Source organism: Bufo bufo, chromosome 9 (assembly GCF_905171765.1).
Source record: "Bufo bufo chromosome 9, aBufBuf1.1, whole genome shotgun sequence".
NCBI classification, from domain to species: domain Eukaryota; kingdom Metazoa; phylum Chordata; class Amphibia; order Anura; family Bufonidae; genus Bufo; species Bufo bufo.
In genome coordinates, this window is record NC_053397.1 from 123,913,164 (window position 1) to 123,935,850 (window position 22,687).

At 43.0% G+C, this 22,687-nt stretch overlaps 1 protein-coding gene across 1 annotated transcript in view; it reads left to right on the forward strand.

Moving 5' to 3' along the window:
* OLFML2B (olfactomedin like 2B) overlaps positions 1–22,687 on the forward strand; it is a 1,036,708-nt gene that overhangs the window by 282,726 nt on the left and 731,295 nt on the right. The window contains exon 4 of the mRNA XM_040408704.1: positions 4,490–4,660. Within this exon, the coding sequence (XP_040264638.1) occupies positions 4,490–4,660 (171 nt within the window). The remainder of the gene's footprint in view (positions 1–4,489; positions 4,661–22,687) is intronic.

Genomic DNA, 22,687 nt, shown 5'->3' on the forward strand with positions numbered 1-22,687 from the left:
GTCAGGTGTTTACACAGAGAAGATACATAGGCAGACAAGCAATCATATTGCAAAGCAAGTTCTTGGGGAAAAATACTGTCCTAACTTGGGGGCACTTCCAAACAAAATCTCTAAAGGGGACAGCTTTTCCTTCCCCCTAGGGGTATGTCTGACACTGGATAGGACAAATGGAAGAGTCTCTGGCCATGGTCTACCAGTCTCTTGAGCCATTTTCAGCATTTTTTGTTTCAATGTGCCATTCAGTCTTTAGATTTTTGCTGCTACTTTGTGGTCTGTACACGGTATGAAAGGCAAGGTGAGTCCCCAGTGTGGCCCATATCTCCTGGGCCACTTCAGCTGTGAAGGCAGTTCCTTGATCACTCTCTATCACTTCAGGTACCCCAAATCTGCAGACAACCTCATTTAACAACTTCTTCACGTTGTCTTCGCTGTCTGATTCTTCACAGGATAGGCTTCGGGCCATCCAGAGAACATGTCTATGACAACTAGAGCATACTGGAATCCCTGTGCAGGGGCATCTGTATGTGGTCAATCTGGATCCTTTGGAAGGGGTAGAGAGGTTTTGGTGAACACTTGACAGGGACTTTTTCCATTTTTCCAGGGTTGCATCTGGCACAGACCATGCAGCTGCTTGTATATCGGGCAGTGTACATGGAGATGGCTGGAGCCAATAAGATGGAGGATATGAGGTTATTCATGGCTTCCTTCCCAAGATGAGTATTGCCATGTGCCCACGCCACAGTCACAGGGTAAAGACTTTGGGGTAGGCATATTAGATGCCCAAGCTTCCACATGTAATCATCATCTGAGTCTGGTCCCGCTCCCTTACTACTCCATTCAGACACTTCTTCATCTGATGCCTCATTCTGTCTGTCTATCAGGCACCATTTGTCTCCATAGACTCCTTTAGGAAGTCCTTCAGAAGTTTTCTCCACCTTTCTTCAGGCATGGACCTTCTCTGTGGCAGGGTGGGACCCACGTGGCATCTGAGTCTCGTCTCTTATGACCTTTGACCATGTCTGGGCTACCATTGTCTTCACCTCCTCCCTTCTCCTCATTGCAGCTTCCTTTGCATCTCTGTCAGCTCTTGCATTTCCTTGGGTCTCTGGAGTATCTGGTTTTGAGTGTGCCTTGACCTTAAGTATGGCCACCTGCTTAGGGAGTGTCAGGGCCTCCATGAGTGCTTGCACAGCCAGCATGTTTTACAGGAGTTCCATTGGCAGTGATGAAATTGCGGCTCCTCCAAATGGGGCCAAAATCATGAGCTACTCCAAAGGTCAATGACTTGCGGAAATGGAAACACCCACAGTGCACCTTCACCAGTAGCTCAGGCAAATTGGGGTAGGTTTTGAGAAACTGCTGAACTACTAGGTTGAAGACGTGGGCTAGACATGGTATGTGTCTGAGCTTGCCGAGCTCCAAAGCTGCTACCAAGTTACGGCCATTATCAGACACAACCATGCCTGGTTCTAGGTTGAGTGGCGAGAGCCACAGCTCAGTCTAGTCCTTTATCCCCTGCCACAGCTCTGCGGCGGTTTGCTGTTTGTCACCTAAACAGATCAGTTTAAGCATGGCCTGTTGCAGCTCCCCCACTGAAGGGCTACAAGGCTTTCAGCTACTGACTGATGTCTGACTGGTGCTGCAAGATGATAATTCAGAGGTGGAAGTGGAGGAGGAGGCGGAGGAGGAGAAGGGGAGGTTGCATCCACTAACATAGGTGGCGGCGGAAACCCTGATGAAAGTAGGGCCGCAATACTTGGCGTCGGTAGCACCTGTGCCATACCAGGGTATGACTCGCTCCCGGCCTCCACAACATTCACCCAATGTGCCGTCAGGGAAATGTAGCTTCCCTGGCCAAAAGCACTTGTCCATGTGTCAGTCGTTAAGTGGACCTTCCCAATAACTGCGTTGGTCAGGGCAAGGGTGATGTTATGGGACACATGCTGGTGTAAGGCTGGGACTGCACAACGTGAAAAATATTGGCGGCTGGGGACAGAGTACCGCAGGACTTCTGCCGCCTGATGGCCTCAGTGTCCACAAGCCTAAATGGCAACATTTACAGGGCCAGCAATTTGGAAAGGTGCGTATGTAGTGCTATGGTCTGTGGGCTGGTGCCTGGGTATTTGCACTTTCGTTCAAAGGCCTGGGGTATAGACAACTGTACGCTGCGCTGGGACACAGAAGTGGATGTGCTAGCTGATGGTGCTTGCAAAGGTCCAGGTGCATGGTGGAAGGCATCCGGGCCTGCGTCTTGGACAGGGGATTGGCCAGAAAGTAAAACAGGGGAAGAGGATGCAGTGGTGTGACCCGCAGACACTGGTTGTGGACCCAGGAGTTCGGTCCACCTATTAGGGTGCTTTGATGCCATGTGGCAGATCATGCTGGTGGTGGGGAGTTTGCTAGTGTTCACGCCCCTGCTCATTTTGGTATTGAAACGGCTGAAAATGACAATTCTTTTATCGTCCGCACTTTCATAAAAAAAGCGGCAGACAGGCCTGTTTGCTGTGGCCCGCCTTCTCCCTTTTGCCACCCCACTGCCTTTTCCAGCCTGTTGCGGTGCTGCGGATCTCTCCCCCTCTGTACTGCTGTCCTCACTCGGCTTGCCACCTTCCCAGGTTGGGTCAGTGACTTCATCGTCCAGCACCTCCTCTTCCACTTCCTCACTCTGGTCATCCTCCTGACTTGTTGACCAATGAACAACCTCCGTTATTGACAACTGTGTATCATCCTCATCATGAACCTCTTGAGACACTAATTGCGGTTGACTTATTGGCAACTGTGTCTCATCATCATAATCACCCTTGTGAAACACTAATTGCTGTTCCCCACCGTCATCTTCTTCTTACTGTGGATGCTTAAGAGTTTGGGAATCGGTGCACAAGATCTTCTCATGTCCCTCTTCAAGCAGGCTTGGCGAGAGGCCCAAATTAAGGAATGTCGATGAAATCATCTCCTCGGAATATCCGACTGTGGGATAACTTGTTTGCCAAGATTCTCCATGGTGGGTGGAAAGAGTATCAGGGTAAGGATTCTGTTGACCAGACTCTTGGCTACTGAGACTGGACTTTGTGGAAGACAGGGTGGTGCTTAACCGACTAGAAGCATTATCTGCTGCAATCCAACCGACCACCTGGTCGCACTGGTGTGACTTCGAGAGTGGTGTCCTGAGCCGCCCTGCAAACTGGGACATGAAGCTAGGTATCGTGGATGAGTGTCTTTCTTGTGCTCTGGCAGCAGGCACAGTTTCACTGCACCCAGGGCCACGGCCTCTGCGTGCACCATCAGCAGCATGACAACTTCCCCGTATGCTTGCAAGTATGTCACACGTACAGTAGCGCAGGTTTTGTAAGTGTATGCATAAATAAAGTACACAGAATAAGTAAAATAATCTTGATACCGCGCTCTATCTTTCAGTTTTAGCTGCAATGTGAATAAGCCCCCCTCACACCCTCCGTACGGCTTAAGCTGTGGGATGTCACACATCTGAGTTACCTTTACTCTAGATGTTTTCTCCCAAGTCCTAGGTCCTTTTGGGATGTGTCTGCAGTTTTTTTGCATGCACAGGTCAGCTCAGAGTGTCTTGAACCTAGATGCGCGCCCAGACTGGCAGCGCGGCTCCTTTAGTTTAATCTCGTGGTTCACGCTCGTACATAGCAGGAGTGACGTCACTACTGTGACTACAGGTAGTCACAGATACCACTAAGCCTTGACGCGTTTTGGATAGAGTCGCTATCCTTCGTCAGGAATATCGTTTTTTCTACAGACATATACACTTCTGCACTTTATTGTGGTTTTATTATGGATCAATTGTGTTAGATTAATTTCACTATAGGTGGATCAATGTTTGCACGGCAACTGTGACATATGAGTTATATATTTTTTTTCCGGCACAGATATTTATTATTATTTCTGATTGAGCTGCAATATTGCTATTTGAAAAATTATCTGAGATATCCTTCATAGGGACCAAACTACACCACGGTCTCCACCATACCACGGTCACCATATACCAAGACCCCTATTGTTGAATATCTCGGATATTAGTGATTTTACATAATTAACTTTTTTACACTATTGTTTTATATACCTTTATATATTTATATGTACAAATAAAACATCTGTTATTACTATACTAAAAAAAAATGTGTGTATATACTTTGGATGAATCCCTCCAAATGAGGTGTGCACAACCATTTTATATTTTCAAGTATAAAAAGCAAAGATAGGTGGGAGGCCCTGTTACCGAGAATAATCACAACATGCATATTTAAGGAACATCCATTACAAGGCACAATTTGTTTCATAATTAAATAATGCATATGCCGTTATGACTTCCATAAAACCAATCTAAAGATCTGTATATGTTCTCCTTGTGTACTGCACAATTCATTTGTGCAAATTTTTAGCTCCACTGTTTTTGTTTAATTCTATTACAAAGCATCTCAGTCTTAATAACTTGTGCACAATTAAATGTCCTCCTAAAATATAGGTAATTTCTAAGAGGATCAAAACAAAGCAAGAGGAAATTAAAGACAGTGTGGATGAATCCATAACTGAGAAGAATAAGAAAGCAAAGCAAAATATTACTCTAGATGAGAACCTCAGCAACCTTGGCAAAATTCTACAGAGAGATGTAGCTGCAGTCTTCAGTTCCACACATGTATGTCTATTAATATATTTTTTTTATTGTATGCTTATAAAGAAAATAAGAATGCAGATGTGTCTTTCTTAAATGGCTTATCCTTGAATGATTTAAAATGGCAGCCAGCAGCCTGTCCTAGAATGTTTGCAGGACTACTTGCATCCACTTGCAAAGCTGCCTAGGGGGTGTGGTGGGAATTTTTCTGTAAGCCTGCACAGCCGTGATGGCATATCATAGGCAGGATCACATCTTTACCATTTATTGTATTTATCTGTTTATTTTATGCACTTATATAGCGCTACTATATTCCGCAGCACTTTACAGACATTAGCAACCAACTGTCCCCAATGGGGCTCACAATCTAAGGTCCCTATCAGTATGTCTTTAGAGTGTGGGAGATAAATGGAGTACCCGGAGGAAACCCACGCAAACAAGGGAAGAACATACAAACTCCATGCAGATGTTGTCCTTGGTCAGATTCGAACCTAGGACCCCAGCGCTGCAAGGCACCAGTGCTAACCACATTTATTTGTAGATCAATGTAATATGTAGTGAGGACCCAACCATCACCCCCCTAGGCAGCTCTGGAAGTTTAGGCAACCAGTCCTGCTCACATTTTAGGACAGGTTACTGGTGGCTATTTTAAATAATTCCCGGTTGAAGATATTTCAAGATGTGTGGCAAGCTTTAAAAAACAAACAAAAAAGCACAATTTTGCAGTATTATGTCACATGATGTCCAACCTATATGTGTATATGTGATGGCCACACAGTGGTTATGTTATGGATTGCAGACTGTTTTAGTGGGCCACAATGTTAGTGGCATCCTGAACAATTGGAGTCCTTAAAAGCTATGGATATTTTGGGGGCAATTTTTTGTATCCTTGCATTCTACTTATTTTGAGATAAAATCCATAGCAACCGCTGCAGTTGTGGGGTTACAGTGAGGGAGAAGGTTCCCTCTATTCTCTGATATAGGCTTCAGTTGGTTGCTATGACAGCTTCGAGCCTTGAGAAGGCTCTCAGCCCTGTCATAGCAAGCTGTAAAAAGCTGCCTGAGGCCCAGCCTTATAGGTAAACTGTGAAATTCCCTTAGAATACAATAGTTTTCAATTGCAGTCCATGAGGCAAGCGATCAGAAGATCACATGTACAAAACCACAAAAAAACTGGTATAACTACATCCAAAAATGTCTGAACTATAAAAAATGTTTCCTGACTGCTATAATACAAAAAAATTAAAATCTAAGGGCTCTTTCACACTTGCGTTGTCCGGATCCGTCGTGTACTCCATTTGCCGGAATTACACGCCGGATCCGGAAAAACGCAAGTGAACTGAAAGCATTTGAAGACGGATCCGTCTTCAAAATGCGTTCAGTGTTACTATGGCACCCAGGACGCTATTAAAGTCCTGGTTGCCGTAGTAGTAGTGGGGAGCGGGGAAGCAGTATACATACAGTCCGTGTGGCTCCCGGGGCGCTCCAGAATGACGTCAGAGCGCCCCATGCGCATGGATGACGTGTCCATGCGATCACGTCATCCATGCGCGTGGGGCGCCCTGACGTCACTCTGGAGCGCTCGGGGAGCCGCACGGACGGTAAGTATACTGCTCCCCCGCTCCCCACTACACTTTACCATGGCTGCCAGGACTTTAGCGTCCTGGCAGCCATGGTAACCATTCAGAAAAAGCTAAACGTCGGATCCGGCAATGCGCCGAAACGACGTTTAGCTTAAGGCCGGATCCGGATTAATGCCTTTCAATGGGCATTAATTCCGGATCCGGCCTTGAGCCAAGTGTTCAGGATTTTTGGCCGGAGCAAAAAGCGCAGCATGCTGCGGTATTTTCTCCGGCCAAAAAACGTTCCGGTCCGGAACTGAAGACATCCTCATGCATCCTGAACGGATTTCTCTCCATTCAGAATGCATTAGGATAAAACAGATCAGGATTCTTCCGGCATAGAGCCCCGACGACGGAACTCTATGCCGGAAGAAAAGAACGCAAGTGTGAAAGGGCCCTAACATTCAATATTTTTAGTCACCTTTCCCCCCCTAAAAAAATTGAATAAAAAGTGATCAAGAATTCATATGTACCCCAAAATGGTATCACTAAAAACTAAGGGGGTCATTTATTAATCAGAAATACGCCTAAATTAGGCTTATTTCAGGCACAGATGACCATCTGCGAATTTTCCCCACTCACACCAGGTCTAAAATTGTGCGCATGGTGTGGGCGCGGAAGGAGACAGGCCGGCAGGCCCATCTCATTCATCATTTTCTATGCCAGTTTAAGGTGTAGAAAATGGTCTAAATGTAAGACAGCTCAGAAGCTGGCTTACATTTAGAAATGGCGCTGGATGTGACAAAGGCCAAAGATATAGAGAGACCTGCGCCTCTTCATAACTTCGCCGGATCCATCGCCAGCTATGGGGCTTTATTAAGACCAGCGTCTAAAACGCCAGTCTTAATATATGTGCCCCTAAAATTCTCCTTTGAAAAAAGAGAAAAATAGTTATGGGTGTCAGAAAATGGCAATTTAAAGAAAATGATTAATCACCAATTAGGTCATAAATTATAGCAACAACTGTCACTGGGATACTCTAAATATAGATTTCAACCACACTAAAAGAGTAACTACAAGTACCTTGAATTTTTAAAATTATTATATTCTTTATTCAAAATAATCACAATTTAAACATGATAAGACACATATAACATATTGTACATTATGATAATAAATAAGCATTTAGTGAATGTATCCAATACAAAACACCACCTATACTCAATATCAATGTAATTCTGGCAAGGAATAAAACATCAATGGTAAACACTCTGCCAAAAAAGAGAGAGAGGGGCACTGATAACCTATGTAATGCTGAGCCTAATGAGAGCCAAACGCTCTCTGTGAATTACTCAGCATGGAGTCAGCATCTACCCTTCTCCTCAGTTAGGCCTCTTTCACACGACCGTTTTTTTTTTTCCGTTTTGCGGTCCGTTTTTAGCGTTCCGTATACGGTCCGTATACGGAACCATTCATTTCAATGGTTCCGCAAAAAAAACGGAATGTACTCCGTATGCATTCCGTTTCCGTATTTCCGTTTTTCCGTTCCGTTGAAAGATAGAACATGTCCTATATTTGGCCGCAAATCACGTTCCGCGGCTCCATTCAAGTCTATGGGTCCGTATAATACGGAATGCATACGGAATGCATACGGAAGACCATCCGTATGTGTTCCGTATTTCGCGGATCCGTATGCTATGCCCTGCCTACCTAGCCATGTGTTTTGTGTTTATCAACTTTATCTGAGCACATGTGCAGGTGCTGAAACCTGCTCAAACCAGTTCCGGCTTGTGAGGAAAGGCTGCCAAACATGGATGTGACCAAGCTGCTGAGTTTGATAAAGGAGAGGAGCCAGCTATGGGACACCAGGACAGACAGTTACCACGACAAGTACCTAAAGGATCGTGGCTGGGAGGAGGTAACCCAGGAAATGTTTTCCAGACATTGGGAGAGGGCCAATCCGGCCAAGCGCAAAAAATTAGGTAAGCCTACCCATGTGTATGTGTATTTTAAAAGGTGTGTTATTCTCTAGACTAACTTTATGATTAGATGCAGTGTATTTTTCTCAGAATGTCTAAAAAGGAAGTATGAATTGTGTTGGTAATGATAGTCCGCTATGATGACGTAGGAATATGCACTAGTTGCAATGTGTTTTTTTACGAAGCCACCTTTTTCAAATGCATTGTATATAATTAATAACCCCATAGTGACTGTGCATGATTTTTCTAATTAAACATATACGTGTGTAGCATTTTACATTTGGGCCCTGTGACGTTTCCAGAGTTTCCAACAACCTTGCTAGGCACCATTAGTGGCCAGGTGTTGCGACTATTTGTTTAATAAAAAAACATGGGTGCCTATATTGTGTCTGGGGACACTTGAAGTATATTTTCATTGTGTGGGTTTATTTTTTGAGTACAATGCTAAGTGTGGTCACAGCCGATATGGATGTAGTGTTTGTATTGAACCATATAGTTAGATATGTGTTTTTAAAGATTTAGTTATCGTTTTTATCTAAGTTTTTATTTTTTTTTCTATTTTGCTTTTAAAATGCAGTACAACGTGTCAAAACCAGATGGCAGTCTTGCAGGGACCAGTATCGCCGGGAAATGGTTCAGGCCACATTACAAAGTGGTGAGGGTGTGCTGCGCAAAAAGCCATATGTGTACACCCGCCAACTGAGTTTCCTCAAGCCTGTACTGGATCTTCGGACGTGAGTAAAATATAAATACTTAATTCCTGTATATGTATGTTTTCATTAAATGTACATGATATAATTACATTAGTCATTAATGGGTTTTTAGTTTCAAATTTTTTAAAAGCATATTAAACATTAAAATACTATATGACAGAAGATGCTCCAACTTTGCAGTGGCCGCCTACACAAGTGGGACGCTGCACTGGCAGTTAGAAAAGATAAAGTGGCGTCTGCAATATAGCACATGGCTGTTGGGCTACTTGAACCAAGATGTTTCCTAAAATTATATGTCTGGTTTGTGAATACTCTAACAATATTGAAATTTGGTACTACAGGACCGTGGACAGCCTGGAGCAACAGAGGGATCCTGGTTCCAGCACCAGTGATTCGGAGCCGCCAGTGGCTGGCCAGGACTCCCCTCGTCCAGAGGAGACCCAGTTTGGGATTGAGGAGCACCAGCAGCAAGAGAGGGAGGAATCGTCGCCTCAGGAGGTACCTTCGGCACCCCAAGTGTCCAGCCCCGAGGCTAGAAGAAGACCGCCGAGGAGGAGAAGGCAGCCAAACACAAACCCTGATGCGGCTGCAACTAGCCAAACCTTGGTTCAGACCCAGGTGTTGGAGTATCTAACCAAGAAGCATCAGGAAGGACATGAAGAACGAATCTTGAGTGGCCTTGCACACCTCATCAAACATTTGCCAGTATATAAGCAAACTTTATTTGTTGACATAATGACTTCAGTGGCTAGCATTTTGCAAACCAATGTCGATCCCCATAAGTTGGTCTGCTGTGTTGATAATTTTAAAAACCGTGCATTTACTTTCCAGGCCCAAACCCAACCTGGCCCCAGCATGGCACAGCCTCATCCTCGCCCCAGCTTGGCTTCGCAGCCACTTTTTTCTCCCGAGCCACCAATGATGGGCCGGCAAAATGTCCCTGGCCGCCCATCAACTTACCAAAGTCAAGGGACTTACCCACACCAAACTCAAGGGTCTGACCCTCATACACAGGGCCAGGGTCCTTATACACGTGACCTTTTCAATATCTAATTTGTTTTTTTGTGAACTTTTTGTTTGGGTTAAATGTAGGCTGAATATAAGCCATTGTTTTTGTTTCACATTTTGTGATGTTGAATAATTTTTTTTTGAAAGAAGTTAAAAGTCTCACATGTCTTTATATAGTTCACATAATTTGTATTTTTACATACATGCTTTGGGTTTATTGGCAGGCAAACATATCAGATCTAACCCTATGTGTTTTCTACATTCATACACATTCCGACAAATAGGCCAGGGTGCATACGTTTGTACAGGGATGGCCAAGCTGTGCCTCTACAGCTGTCATAAAAATCACAACTACCACCATGGCCTGTTGTACGCTGATAGCTGGAGTTTGTGGGGCCATGGTGGTATTGCCATTTTGTCAACAGCTGGCGATACACAGTTGGCCAATACATGCTTTTATAGTCAAACTATGCTCAACATACTGGCCACAAGATGTATGTAGTTAAATCAAAACATGAATCCATGCTAAATTAATGGCAAACATTTTAGTGAAAACAAGGATAAACATTTAGAGATAAAAGCTTTGGTGCCGCAGGTTGGTCAGGAAAAATATGATTATAGTCTCCAAAAGGAACATTCCCGCGCCCATTCAGAGGCAAGTGTTGTAAGTGCTGGTATCCCCAGAAAATGCAGGACCTTGGACAGCGTCCAATAAAGTTATCTGCAAGCGCCAAGAAAGAAAACAAAATTAACAATGGTAACACACTATTATAGGCTACATATACAACATATTAAAATAGGTCTGAAAAAATGTATACACATGAGAGGTATTAGAGGGTTATTGTAGTGACAACAAACAAACATAATCATGAACATGGTTAAAACATGGAACATCCTTCAGTACATGATTTGTGAATGTTTGTGGTGCCAACATTTTCACCCCAGCCCACAAGCCCACGTCAAGGGTCCTCTTTGGTCTTGTGAGTCCCTACACTATCTACATTGAACCACACCCCACACCAACATAATATAACTAAACAAAAAAAAAAAAGGATGACCAGAGTCCAGAAATGACATAATCTGCCAAGTTGTACGTCCATCTACCACGGTAATGCACCCTCAGGACTTGAAAAATATTGCTCATAGAGGGCCCGGACTGCAAGGCCTGCAGATCCCGGTCGTCCATGAAGGGTCTGGTCCAACCCTCCAGATGAAGAAGTTGATCCAGGATGCAAATCCTCAACTTCTGAGGGAGCATCATGAATCCTGACAAAGTTGTGCAGGATCACACATGCTTGAATAACCAGGGTGGCATTCTCCGGCGCCATCTGTAAGGATGACAGTAATACTCTCCACTTATGTGAGAGTATTCCAAACGCACATTCTACATAACGACGGGCTCTACTCAGCCGATAGTTAAACATACGTCTGCTGTCATCCAGGTTGCGTCTGGGGAAGGGCCGCATGACATGTGGGGTCAAAGCAAACCCTTCATCAGCCACAAAAACAAATGGAGCCGGTGGTCCCGCAGAACCTGGCAGCATTCTGGCCTCTGGTAGGGCAAGCTGGTTGGCACGAAGTCGTTCACCCATTCTAGAAGAACTGAAAATGCGCGCATCTGCAGTGCTCCCATAGGCCCCAATATCTACAATTATAAACTTGTACGTACTGTCGGCCAAGGCCATTAGCACAACAGAAAAATACTGTTTATAATTGAAATACCGGGACCCTGAGTGAGGCGGCTTCTTAACACGTATGTGTTTGCCATCCAGTGCCCCAATACAGTTTGGAAACTGCGCATTGACATGAAAACCCTCAGCAATTCGGATCCAATCCTCAGCTTTGGGCTCTGGCATCACCGTGCTCCGGAGTCGCTGCCAAATCACATCACATGTTTGACGAACAATCCCTGAAATAGTTGAGACTCCCAGCAGAAACTCAAAATGCAGAGAAGAAAATGAATTTCCGGTTGCCAAAAATCTTAAAAACAGAAACAACAATAGAACAACAGGTGAAGACACATATCCAATAACAACTAGCTTTTAAACAGAATACACTTATTTTAGTCATAACACGTTACACATAGACAACCACAAATTAAAACTATAAATCACAACATTTATATAACGTTATATTTGGCAGATTCTGGTATATGTGAAATGACACCAATATTACATACCTCAACGTAACGATGAGCCGTTCCTCAGGAGAAATGCAGCGCCTCATATTTGTGTCCTGGTCGGTGAGGCCAGGGCGCAGAGTCGCTAACAACAAGTCAAAACTGTTCACAGACATACGACAAAACCCATGAAATTTCTCGGGATGCTGTCGCAGGTCCATGTACAGCGTGTGGAAATTACCCTTCCTGCGCCGCTGAGAGACAATTGGGTGAACCCAATGCCTCCTTCTCGGTTCCACGTTCACCATAGTAGGCTGATGTCCGTGTTCCTGAGAAATCAGCCAGCACAAGAGAACCAGTTCCTCCTCAGCCATGATGCAACAGAAAATTGTACTCAAAAACCAATGTCGCCAAAACACTGGATTCAAAATACGCTCTCAATGCTGCACAAAGCTGAAGCTAATGGAGTCACAACGATCACATGACCGAGTTAAATAGGGGGAGTGAAAGGGGATGTGGGCAAAATTATGATGTCAAGGTTTTTTTTACTTCAGTATATGATCCTTATAAAACGGATCATATACGGAAACCATACGGATATGTTTCTTAGCACATACGGAACGGACACGGAACGGAAACGGAAGCATACGGAAACAAAAAACGGAACAACGGATCCGTTTAAAACGGACCGCAAAACAATGAAAAAGCCATACTGTCGTGTGAAGGCAGAGTGAGACACATAAAAATATCCCTAAGAAATAGCCAGAGATTAATTTAAATCATACCAGTAAGAGTCAGGTGTATGTAGGCTCCTCGACGTACGTTTCGCCGTTCTGCGTCCTCAGGAGGAGTAATTAGATGGGGCCACATGATCGGTATTTAACGACCATTCTGTCCTATGAACGAGGTCCCTGTAGGTCATGTGTGCTGGTATTACGGGTGGAGACTCACTGCGACGCATGACCAATCCGGTGCAGCCGCATCATTTCCGCTTCCGCCCGTCTCCTGAGTTCGGCGCCAGCGAGGGCAGTCACGTGTCATCTACGGCACTGACATGCGTCACTGGCGTCTAATTTCCTTGGAGACAAGAGGAAGCCTGCTAGCCGCCGGATCGTCATGCGCACTCTGCCATTACCGTCTTATTAAATGCTGTAAACTATAATAGATAAGTGATGAGTATGGTGGGAAAAGGATCGATAATATATGAACTATTTATGGCGATGTTTAAAGAGGGAGGACGGATGTCTAAAAATAGCACCACTATAAACCGGGGAATTTTAGATTTTTATATAAAGGGATCACAAATAAGTTATTTCAGCAAGAAAGCTAAAAATTGGCAGCATCTTATAATAAAAAGGAAGAAGGAACCATATAAATACTATTTTAAAATATATAAATGCATATACTAATTAATAATACCTAGATAAATAAGTTAATTATGTAAAGTGCAAATACTACATATCCCTATTAATAAGGGATAAATAAATATGAAGTGCTCTGTGCGTTAATAGTGAATAGTGCATAATACATCTCATTAATCACCACAATATAAACTTATAATTATATATATAATTCATACAACAAGCTATACATAATAAATACATGGAGTGAATAATAAACCATATAGTGAGACGAATTAATATTAAATAAATAATGAATCCAAATATATGTGCTAATGCTGCTTAATAAATCCTGCAGGAGATTACTATCCTCAAACCCAGCTAATATTTATAACAAAACCCCCCTTTTTTGGCAGAGTGTTTACCATTGATGTTTTATTCCTTGCCAGAATTACATTGATATTGAGTATAGGTGGTGTTTTGTATTGGATACATTCACTAAATGCTTATTTATTATCATAATGTACAATATGTTATATGTGTCTTATCATGTTTAAATTGTGATTATTTTGAATAAAGAATATAATAATTTAAAAAATTCAAGGGTCTTGTAGTTACTCTTTTAGTGTGGTTGAAATTTAAAGAAAATGTATATTTTTTTCAAAGGTTTTTATTTATTAAAAAATAGTAAAGCATTATAAAACTATAAAAATTTAGAATTGCCATAATTGAACTGACTCACAGAATAAGGAAGTCATGTAATTTTAAGGGGGAGCATGAAAATGCAATGTAAGCTACAGATGGCATATTATAGAGCAGGTTTTATGGTAAAAGATTCAGTAAAACATGTAATTTATTCATTTAAATTCTCGCTCATTCTGAGCTTTTAAGTTAAAGGGGTTGTCCAGGTTCACAGCTGAACCCGGACATACCTCCATTTTCACTCCGGCAGCCCCCCTGACATGAGCATCGGAGCAGTTCATGCTCCAATGTTCTCCTTTGGTCTTCGCTAAATCGCGCAGGGCAAAGGCATTTTTTGGAGATCCGGTGACGTACCAGGGCTCTCCATGAGGCTGCGAGGAACCCCGGTGACTTCACCGGCACAGATGGGCAGGATTTAGCGCTGCTCTAGCCAGTAAAACAGCTAGGGCAGCGCTAAAGCCCGCCCATCAGAGCCGGTGACGTCACCGAACACACTGCCGGGTGGAAGTTTCCGCCCGGCAGTGTGTTATTGAAAACAAAATAGACCTAGCTCTGCGCGATCTAGCGCAGGGCAAGGGAGCGCATTGGAGCATGAGATGCTCCGATGCTAGCCTCAGGGGGACTGCCTGGGTGAAAATAAAGGTATGTCCGGGTTCAGCTCTGAACCCGGACAACCCCTTTAAAGAGACGTCCTATCAGTGATTGACAGCCTTTTATTTATTACTGTGAATACAGAGATAACTGTCAATCACTGATAGGCCGCCTCCTTGATGTCAAAGCCCAGAATGAGCGGGAATATAAATGAATCTTCTCACACAAAATTATATATAATTTATGCTCAGCTTTAGGGATGCTGGGACCCGTGGATGTTCAGATTTGGTGGGTTCGGCCGAACTTTATTTCAAAGTTCGCTTTGGATCCCAAACCTGACCCGAACCCCATTAAAGTCATCCAAAGAAAAGACCGGCACTTCACTCCTTGTTCAATATAGTGTTTCTTTATTAAAGCATAGAGGAGAGACACAGCGCTAAAGCGACACGTGTTTCGGCTCGAATGCGAGCCTTTTTCAAGCATAGTATAACATTACAAAAAACACATTTAAATAGTGCGCCATCACCGGCGTCAAAACGTGTTGACGTCACATCACCATAGTAACTTGTATACAAAACAGAACATAGAACACAACAGAAGACATTGTAATACATAATCATAATGCTGGTAAACTAAATTGATCTTGTAACTTCATGCAGATAGAATGGGCTGTGAGAAGGAAAATAAAAGAGGTAAGTCAGCAACATGTGATGCAAACAAACAAAATTCATTTAAACCGAAAAATAGTTACCCTGAGATATATAAATCTCATACAGGCTACACTTGGATTAAGGGTTTCCAGTTTGGTCATTTTTTCTGTGACTAGATGAATGTAAAAATATAAGTTTAAAACATAATAGCATTAATTGTCAATTATAAAGATAAACATACATCATCTATAACCTACAAAAATGCACTCAATTCATACTCCCAATTGAGACCCCTTGGTTCAAGGGTTTGCAGAGTGTGGATCCAAAAACTTTCCCGTTTTTTAAGCATTAGCAACCTGTTGCCACCTCTACGGGGTGGCAGCACCTGCTCATTGATCTGAAATCTTAATTGTGATACATTGTGGGAACATCTATCAAAATGGAAAGGAATCGGCAATAGCAGATTTTTCTTACGTATAGTAGACTTGTGATTGCTGAACCTATCCTTCATTCTGACAGATGTCTCACCAATGTACAAAAGGCCACAAGGGCACTTTAACAGGTATACTACATAATTGCTATCACAGGTAAAAAAGCCCTTCACAGGGAATTTTTTGCCTGTGTGTGGATGGGAAAAGGATTTACCTTTAATTACTGCCGAGCAATGAACACACTGCAAACAGGGAAAGGTGCCCTTTTTAGGAGTGGAAAGGAAAAGTTGACGTGGCATGTTCATAGTGCCACCTATGTCTGCTTTAACGATTGTATCCTATTAAAGTCAAAGGGGACCCAAACTTTGGGGTTGAAAAATGACTGTAAAGAAGTCATAGAAGGGCTGCAAAAGTAAGCAAAATAGGGTTAAGAGCAGTGCTCGCAAACAAATGTGGATAGGGAAATGACTTAACATAAAATACATAAAAATGAAAAATAATAGTCTTGAACCAGAAGGTGGAGTTCCGAGTAGAGTAGGAAGTTGAGGAGGCTGTAGACATGGCGGTGTAGGTGGAAGAGGTGGAGGAGGAAGCCAACATGGTTTTTGTTTTTTTGTTAATTCTGTGTGTGACCTTTAGCCATTTTTGGGGTGCGGCCGGTATACTGCTCTAGTCTGCCAATATAATAAATAATAATCTTGAGCCAGGTGGTGGAGGTTCGAGTGGAGGAGGAGGTGGATGTGGCGGTGTAGGAGGAAGAGGTAGCCAACATATTATTTATTTTTTTTATAATTTTTTTTGTTTGTGGATGCCCCAAAACATTGGGAAATGGCAAAGATAACTTGCAAACTGTGCTGGAGTATAAGGCCCCTTTCACACAAGCGAGTTTTCCACATGGGTGCAATACGTGATGCAAACGCATTGCGCCCACAATGAATCCCGACCCATTAATTTCAATGTACATGAGCGTTGTTTTTCATGCATCACTTCTGCGTTGTGTGAAAATCGCAGAATGTTCTATATTCTGCGTTTTTCACGCAGCCCTGGCCCCATAGAAATGAATGGGGCTGCTTGAAAAACGCATTGCAACTGAATGCAATGCGTTGCATTGCGTTGCATTTTTAACGCAAGTAACTTAGCAACAGTGAAGGGATTTTAGACAGGAAGTTGAGTTTCTCAGTGTCTGGCTCCAGGTAGCACAAGAGGAATTTGCTTGTGAGTCTCCTGCCCTTGCGGACCTTTCTAAACATGCCGAAGACACCAAAGTCAATGGATTTGACGTGGGTGCAATGTGTGATGTGAACGCATTGCGCCCACAATGAATCCAGACCCATTAATTTCAATGGGTCTGTGTACATGAGCGTTGTTTTTCACGCATCACTTCTGCGTTGTGTGAAAATCACTAAATGTTCTATATTCTGTGTTTTTCACACCGCCCTGGCCCCATAGAAATGAATAGGGCTGCTTGAAAAACGCATTGCAACTGGATGCAATGCGTTGCATTGCGTTGCATTTTTAACTCAAGTAACTTAGCAACAGTGAAGTGATTTTAGACAGGAAGTTGAGTTTCTGAGTCTCTGGCTCCAGGTAGCACAAGAGGAATTGGCTTGTGAGTCTCCTGCCCTTGCGGACCTTTGGAAGCATGCCGAATACACCAAAGTCAATGGATGTGGATAGGCTCATTGTCCTCGTGCAGGAGAGGCCCTGCATTTGGGATACCAGGTCGGGGGAGTACCACGACTGGTACAAAAAGAACGCAGCCAGGGTGGAGAAAACCCAGGAGCTGTTTGCCACCATATGGGATAAAACCAAAGGCCAAAGTCGCCAGAGTTTGGGTAAGTAGCCAATGTATACATGTGTGATCCTTGCTGTCCTCCCTAGCATAGTACATGTCATAGGTAATCCTCCCTAGCATAGAACATGTGATAGGTAATCCTCCCTAGCATAGCACATGTTATAGGTTATCCTCCCTAGCATAGCACATGTGATACGTTATCCTCCCTATTATAGCCCATGTCATAGGTAATCCTCTCTAGCATAGCACATGTCATACGTAATCATCCCTAGCATAGAACATGTCATACGTTGTCCTCTGTAGGATTGTATAGTTGACTACTTTTTCCTTTCTTGTCTTTTGATAAAAAATTGATGAAGTCAAGAATCGTTGGCGGAGCTGCAGGGACCAGTTCCGCAAGGAAATACAGCACCAGGGGCATAGTGGTTCCGGGCCCCCCCCAAGAAAAGGCCCTATATGTTCCGAGAACAACTCATGTTCTGTGTGAGGTCATGAAGCTGCGTCCGTAAGTTAATTATAAACACTGACCACTACATGTTTATCGATATACACTGTACAGATGTAGCATGGGTAACACACACACTTTTAACAAAAATTTATTAACTCATCGCGTTATCTTGAAACAAAAGCCATTGAAAAGCAATTGCTTAACGCATTTAGTTGCATTTAGTTTAGATAACATGTCTCATAAAGCATGTGTGTTAACCCTGCTACATCCGTATGTTGACTATGTTGGTAATGTGATTTTTAACAATTGTTAAATTTGAAATGTCATAGTTGCCGATAGCAACCATCCCAATTCCTCCTTTCATTAGCAAATGTAGGTGAACATTATAAGTGGATTTGGATTTGTTGCTATGGCCAGCTATATAGCAATAATTTCCCCAATGTTGCTAAATGACCCCATATGTAATATGTTGGTTAGTTCATGTAGTACTGTGCTAAATGTATTTTGCTGAAGATAGTAATATGTGACGTGAATATTTATAATACAAAATTGTGTTTAGATCTTAATTTACTATTTTTTTTATTTGTGAAAGAACGGAGGACAACCTAGAGGAGGAAGGTGAACAGTCGACTCCCCAGGAGTCGAGCGCCTGCAAGGAGGACACTCCCTCTGGCCCAGCTCAGACCGACAGTGCCCAAGGACCCAGCATGGCAGCATCCGGTCGTCCTGCTGCTTCCAGAGGGGATTCCCCCCCACCACCTTTGGCTCTACCCAGCCGGGCCAGAAGACGGACCATGCCTCCTGCCAAAGCTCTAATAAATACCCAGGTACTATTTATCTACAGCCTGGCAGGAAGATCATTTAGATCTGTATGCTCGTAGTCTGGCCCATTATTTGCGGAGGCTACCTCCAGAACGATTACTGAGAACCAAATCGTCTCTCGGAATTATTCTGGATGCAGCCACTCCTCTGAATGATCCCACGGAGATGTTTGTGGCCATAAAAAATTGGTGCCTCCATGGGCACATATTTGGCCCCCACCCAATGCCAATTTCCCAGTGTTCACAGGGTCCCCCACAGTTCCCTCCTCCAAGGGATTATTATTGCCAACCCAGTCGGCCATATGGACAACAATATCAGGGGGAAAGTTCGTATGGGCAGCCTGTCCCCTCCTCATTTCAAGCTGGCCCATCTCAGCACTCTGGCCCCCCTTCACAACCCTCCTACCATGGCCCACAGTTTCAGGGTCCCCCCTCGCCACCTGGGCATTTTTTTTATTTGTAAGTTTTCTTTTCTTTGATTTATTTATGTTATTTTTTTATAATTTAATAAAAAAAAAGTCGAGTATACTGTATGATAATAAACAGAGTTTTATTTTCATTATTTTTCAAGTTTGTTCTCTTTATTATATACAGTGCATAATGATATTTATGTAGAACCAACACATAGAGCACATTAATAATTGTACACTTTTACTATACATTAATATCACCGAAGTACACTTACTATATAAACTTGTTTTCTTTATCAGTTACACACACTAATATCAATGTGGTTATAAACAATATCTACAAATGTATACACTTTATTCAACACATTTTTATTTAGAATACATTTATACAAAACCTGTTATAAAAAATATAATGTCCATGAAGCACACAATAGTAAACACTATACAGATGGAGTTAAGTGCCATGACACATGTAATGTTAGTTTTTATTAAATCAGAATGAGGTCAAATACAACTTTATTAATGATGATGGGGAAACATGCATACATTTAGGGCTAAAATTTACACTTTATATTAATGAGGTATAAGTACATATTTCACATACCCTGTTTGAAACAATATATTTAAGGGTCCTCATTATCTTGCGAGTCCCTAACTAAAAAATACAAAAACTAACTAAAAACTAACCATACAGGTTGTTTAAAAAAAACAACTGGCAAATACAACCTCAGGTACTACTGCTGAAAAGGGAATGAACCGATAGGGGACATAAAATATTCAGAAAATAGGTGTTGACTCATAGGTACGTATGTAGTTGTGCAGTTCTACACACGCTTTGATGACCACATTCACATTTTCGGGGGCCAGCTGTATGGCCGAAAGAAAAACCCGCCATTTGCTAGAAAAAATACCAAAGGCGCACTCCACAAACCTTCTGGCCCTACTTAAACGATAAATAAAAGTGTGCCCCTTTACATCCAAACCTCACCTAGGAGAGGGACGCATGAGGTGGGTAGAAAGGGCAAAACCCTTGTCCCCTTCAACCACAGAAGGCGCAGGTGGACCAGAGGAGCTAGAAAGGTTTGCTGGCTGTGGTACGTCCAGTTGGTTAGACTGAAGCCAACTACCGATTCTGGAAGCCCTGAAGATGCGAGCATCTGAAGTACTTCCACAGGAACCAATATCTACAATTATAAACCTGTAGTTTGTGTCAGCCAAGGCCAAAAAAACTACAGGGAAAAACAGTTTATAATTATAGAATCAGGACCCTGAGTTCGGTGGCTTCTTAACCCGTATGTGCTTCCCGTCAAGGGCACCAATACAATTTCGGAGTTGAGCACTCTCCAGGAAGCCCTGGGCTATTTCAAGCCACTGCTTCCTGGTTGGATGTGGCAGCACCGAAGCTTTCAGTCTCAACCAAATAGTGGCACATGTAGCCCGTACCACGCCTGCAATTGTGGAGGTCCCCATTCTAAACTCAAAATGTAAGGACAAAAAAGAATTGCCAGTCGCCAGAGATCTGAAATGAAAAAAATAAATAATGATTAGCACTATTAATACCCAAAACATGACATGTTTTAAAATCTACAACATTACTTAAAAGTATTTCATGGCAATGTGTCTGGCAAGTTAAAATAAAATTAGACTATACTACAAGATTGGGACTCAATACTTTATATTGATATATACTTTAAAGTAAGGAAAACCGTTTAGCTACATCAACTTTCAAACCATTACCATATACACACAGGTGACATATCCTCATCATTACAGCCAGGATTAGAAAAATGAACCCCCGCTGAACTTGAATCTGGTGTGACTAATAAATGACTTGGTAGTACACCAAATGACTTTATAAAAAGTGGCCGGGGCAAAAGCACACACAGTTTCTTACTGAAGATGAATAATATATAATACATCTGTACTACTATTAAGTACTTATACATTGAACAGGTAAAGTTCAGAATACACAGGCCATATACCAAACTGCTATGTATTGGCAAACAGTGGGCTATTCATGTATGAGTCTGATAATATAGTCTTACCTCAAAGTAATAATGAGACGTTCTTCAGGTGACACACTCCACCCTATGTTGAAGTCCTGGAAAGTCAAGGCAGGCCGCAACTCCCCCAACAGCCGATCAAAGGTAGCCACCGACATGCGGCAATAATTAAAGAACTTAACAGGGTGCGCACAGAGGTCAGAGTACAAACCAACAAATTCACCTTTGCTGGCCTGCTGCAAAATGATAGGATGCACCCACATACGCTTCCTCCACGGTTCCTCCTCTATCATTTCTGGCAGAAGACCAGCCAATGCAAGAACACATGGTCAGTGGATGATACGGTGAAAGTGGACATCCTGCAAAGGAAAATCCAAAAACCAAACATACAAACCAGCCAAACGACCAAATCTCCCCAAACAAATGGAGCCGTCCAAAAAAACAATGCATTGCTGGCGGTATTTATATGTGTTTGCAGTAACAGGTGAATCTAGGGGATGTAACAGTTATTTTTTTTCACGCGCGTTAAAACCACATGCAATCCACATGTCATCCACGCAGGAAAAACGCAATAACGCAATGCAATCGCATACAAAACGAACAGCACATGCAAGCAAAATCTTGTAATTATCACTAAACACATCCTGAATGCATCCGGACCTGCTGGGTGTGGCTGGTATACTTCTCTACTCTACTAATATAAGAAATAATAATCTTGAGCCAGGAGGTGGAGATCCAAGTGGAGGAGGAGATGAATGTAGCAGTGTAGGTGGAAGAGATAGCCAACATTTATATATTTTTTTGGTTTGTGGAGGCCCAAAAACATTGGGAACTGGCAAAGAGAACACACAAACTGCACTGGAGTAAACCAATGGCTGGGTGTGGCCAGTATACTTCTCTACTATGCCCAAAGTACGGAAAGGTCCTGTGGGATCCATGCCTGGTTCATTTTAATGAACACGACCTTGTCAGCGTTGGCTGTGGACCGGAGGATGCGCCTGTCGGTGATCACACCCCCTGCCGTGCTAAACACACATTCGGACAATACACTTGCCACAAGGCAGGCCAGCACCTCCAAGGGGTAAAGGGCAAGCTCAGGCCATGGGTCCAATTTTTAGACCCAGAAGTTAACTGAGGCAGACCCATCAGTCAGTACGTTCAGACGTGTGCACACATACCCTTATACCATGTTGCTGAAACGCTGCGTCCTGCTAAAGATGGTCCATATCAGATGATGGTGCTGGATGTTGTGGCATGTTGAAAAAGCTTTTCCACATTTTAGCCATGCTAACTGTTCCTTCTGAGGTGGTGGCGGTGTCTCAGCTGTGTTGGCGACTTCCACTGAGCCCCCGCTGTCAGGTAGGAATGCCATCAGTAATGCGTCTACCAGCATGCGCTTGTACTCGCACATCTTCCAAACATTCTCCAGTGATGGAAGTAAGGACGGAACATTTTCCTTGTAGCGGGTATCCAGCAGGG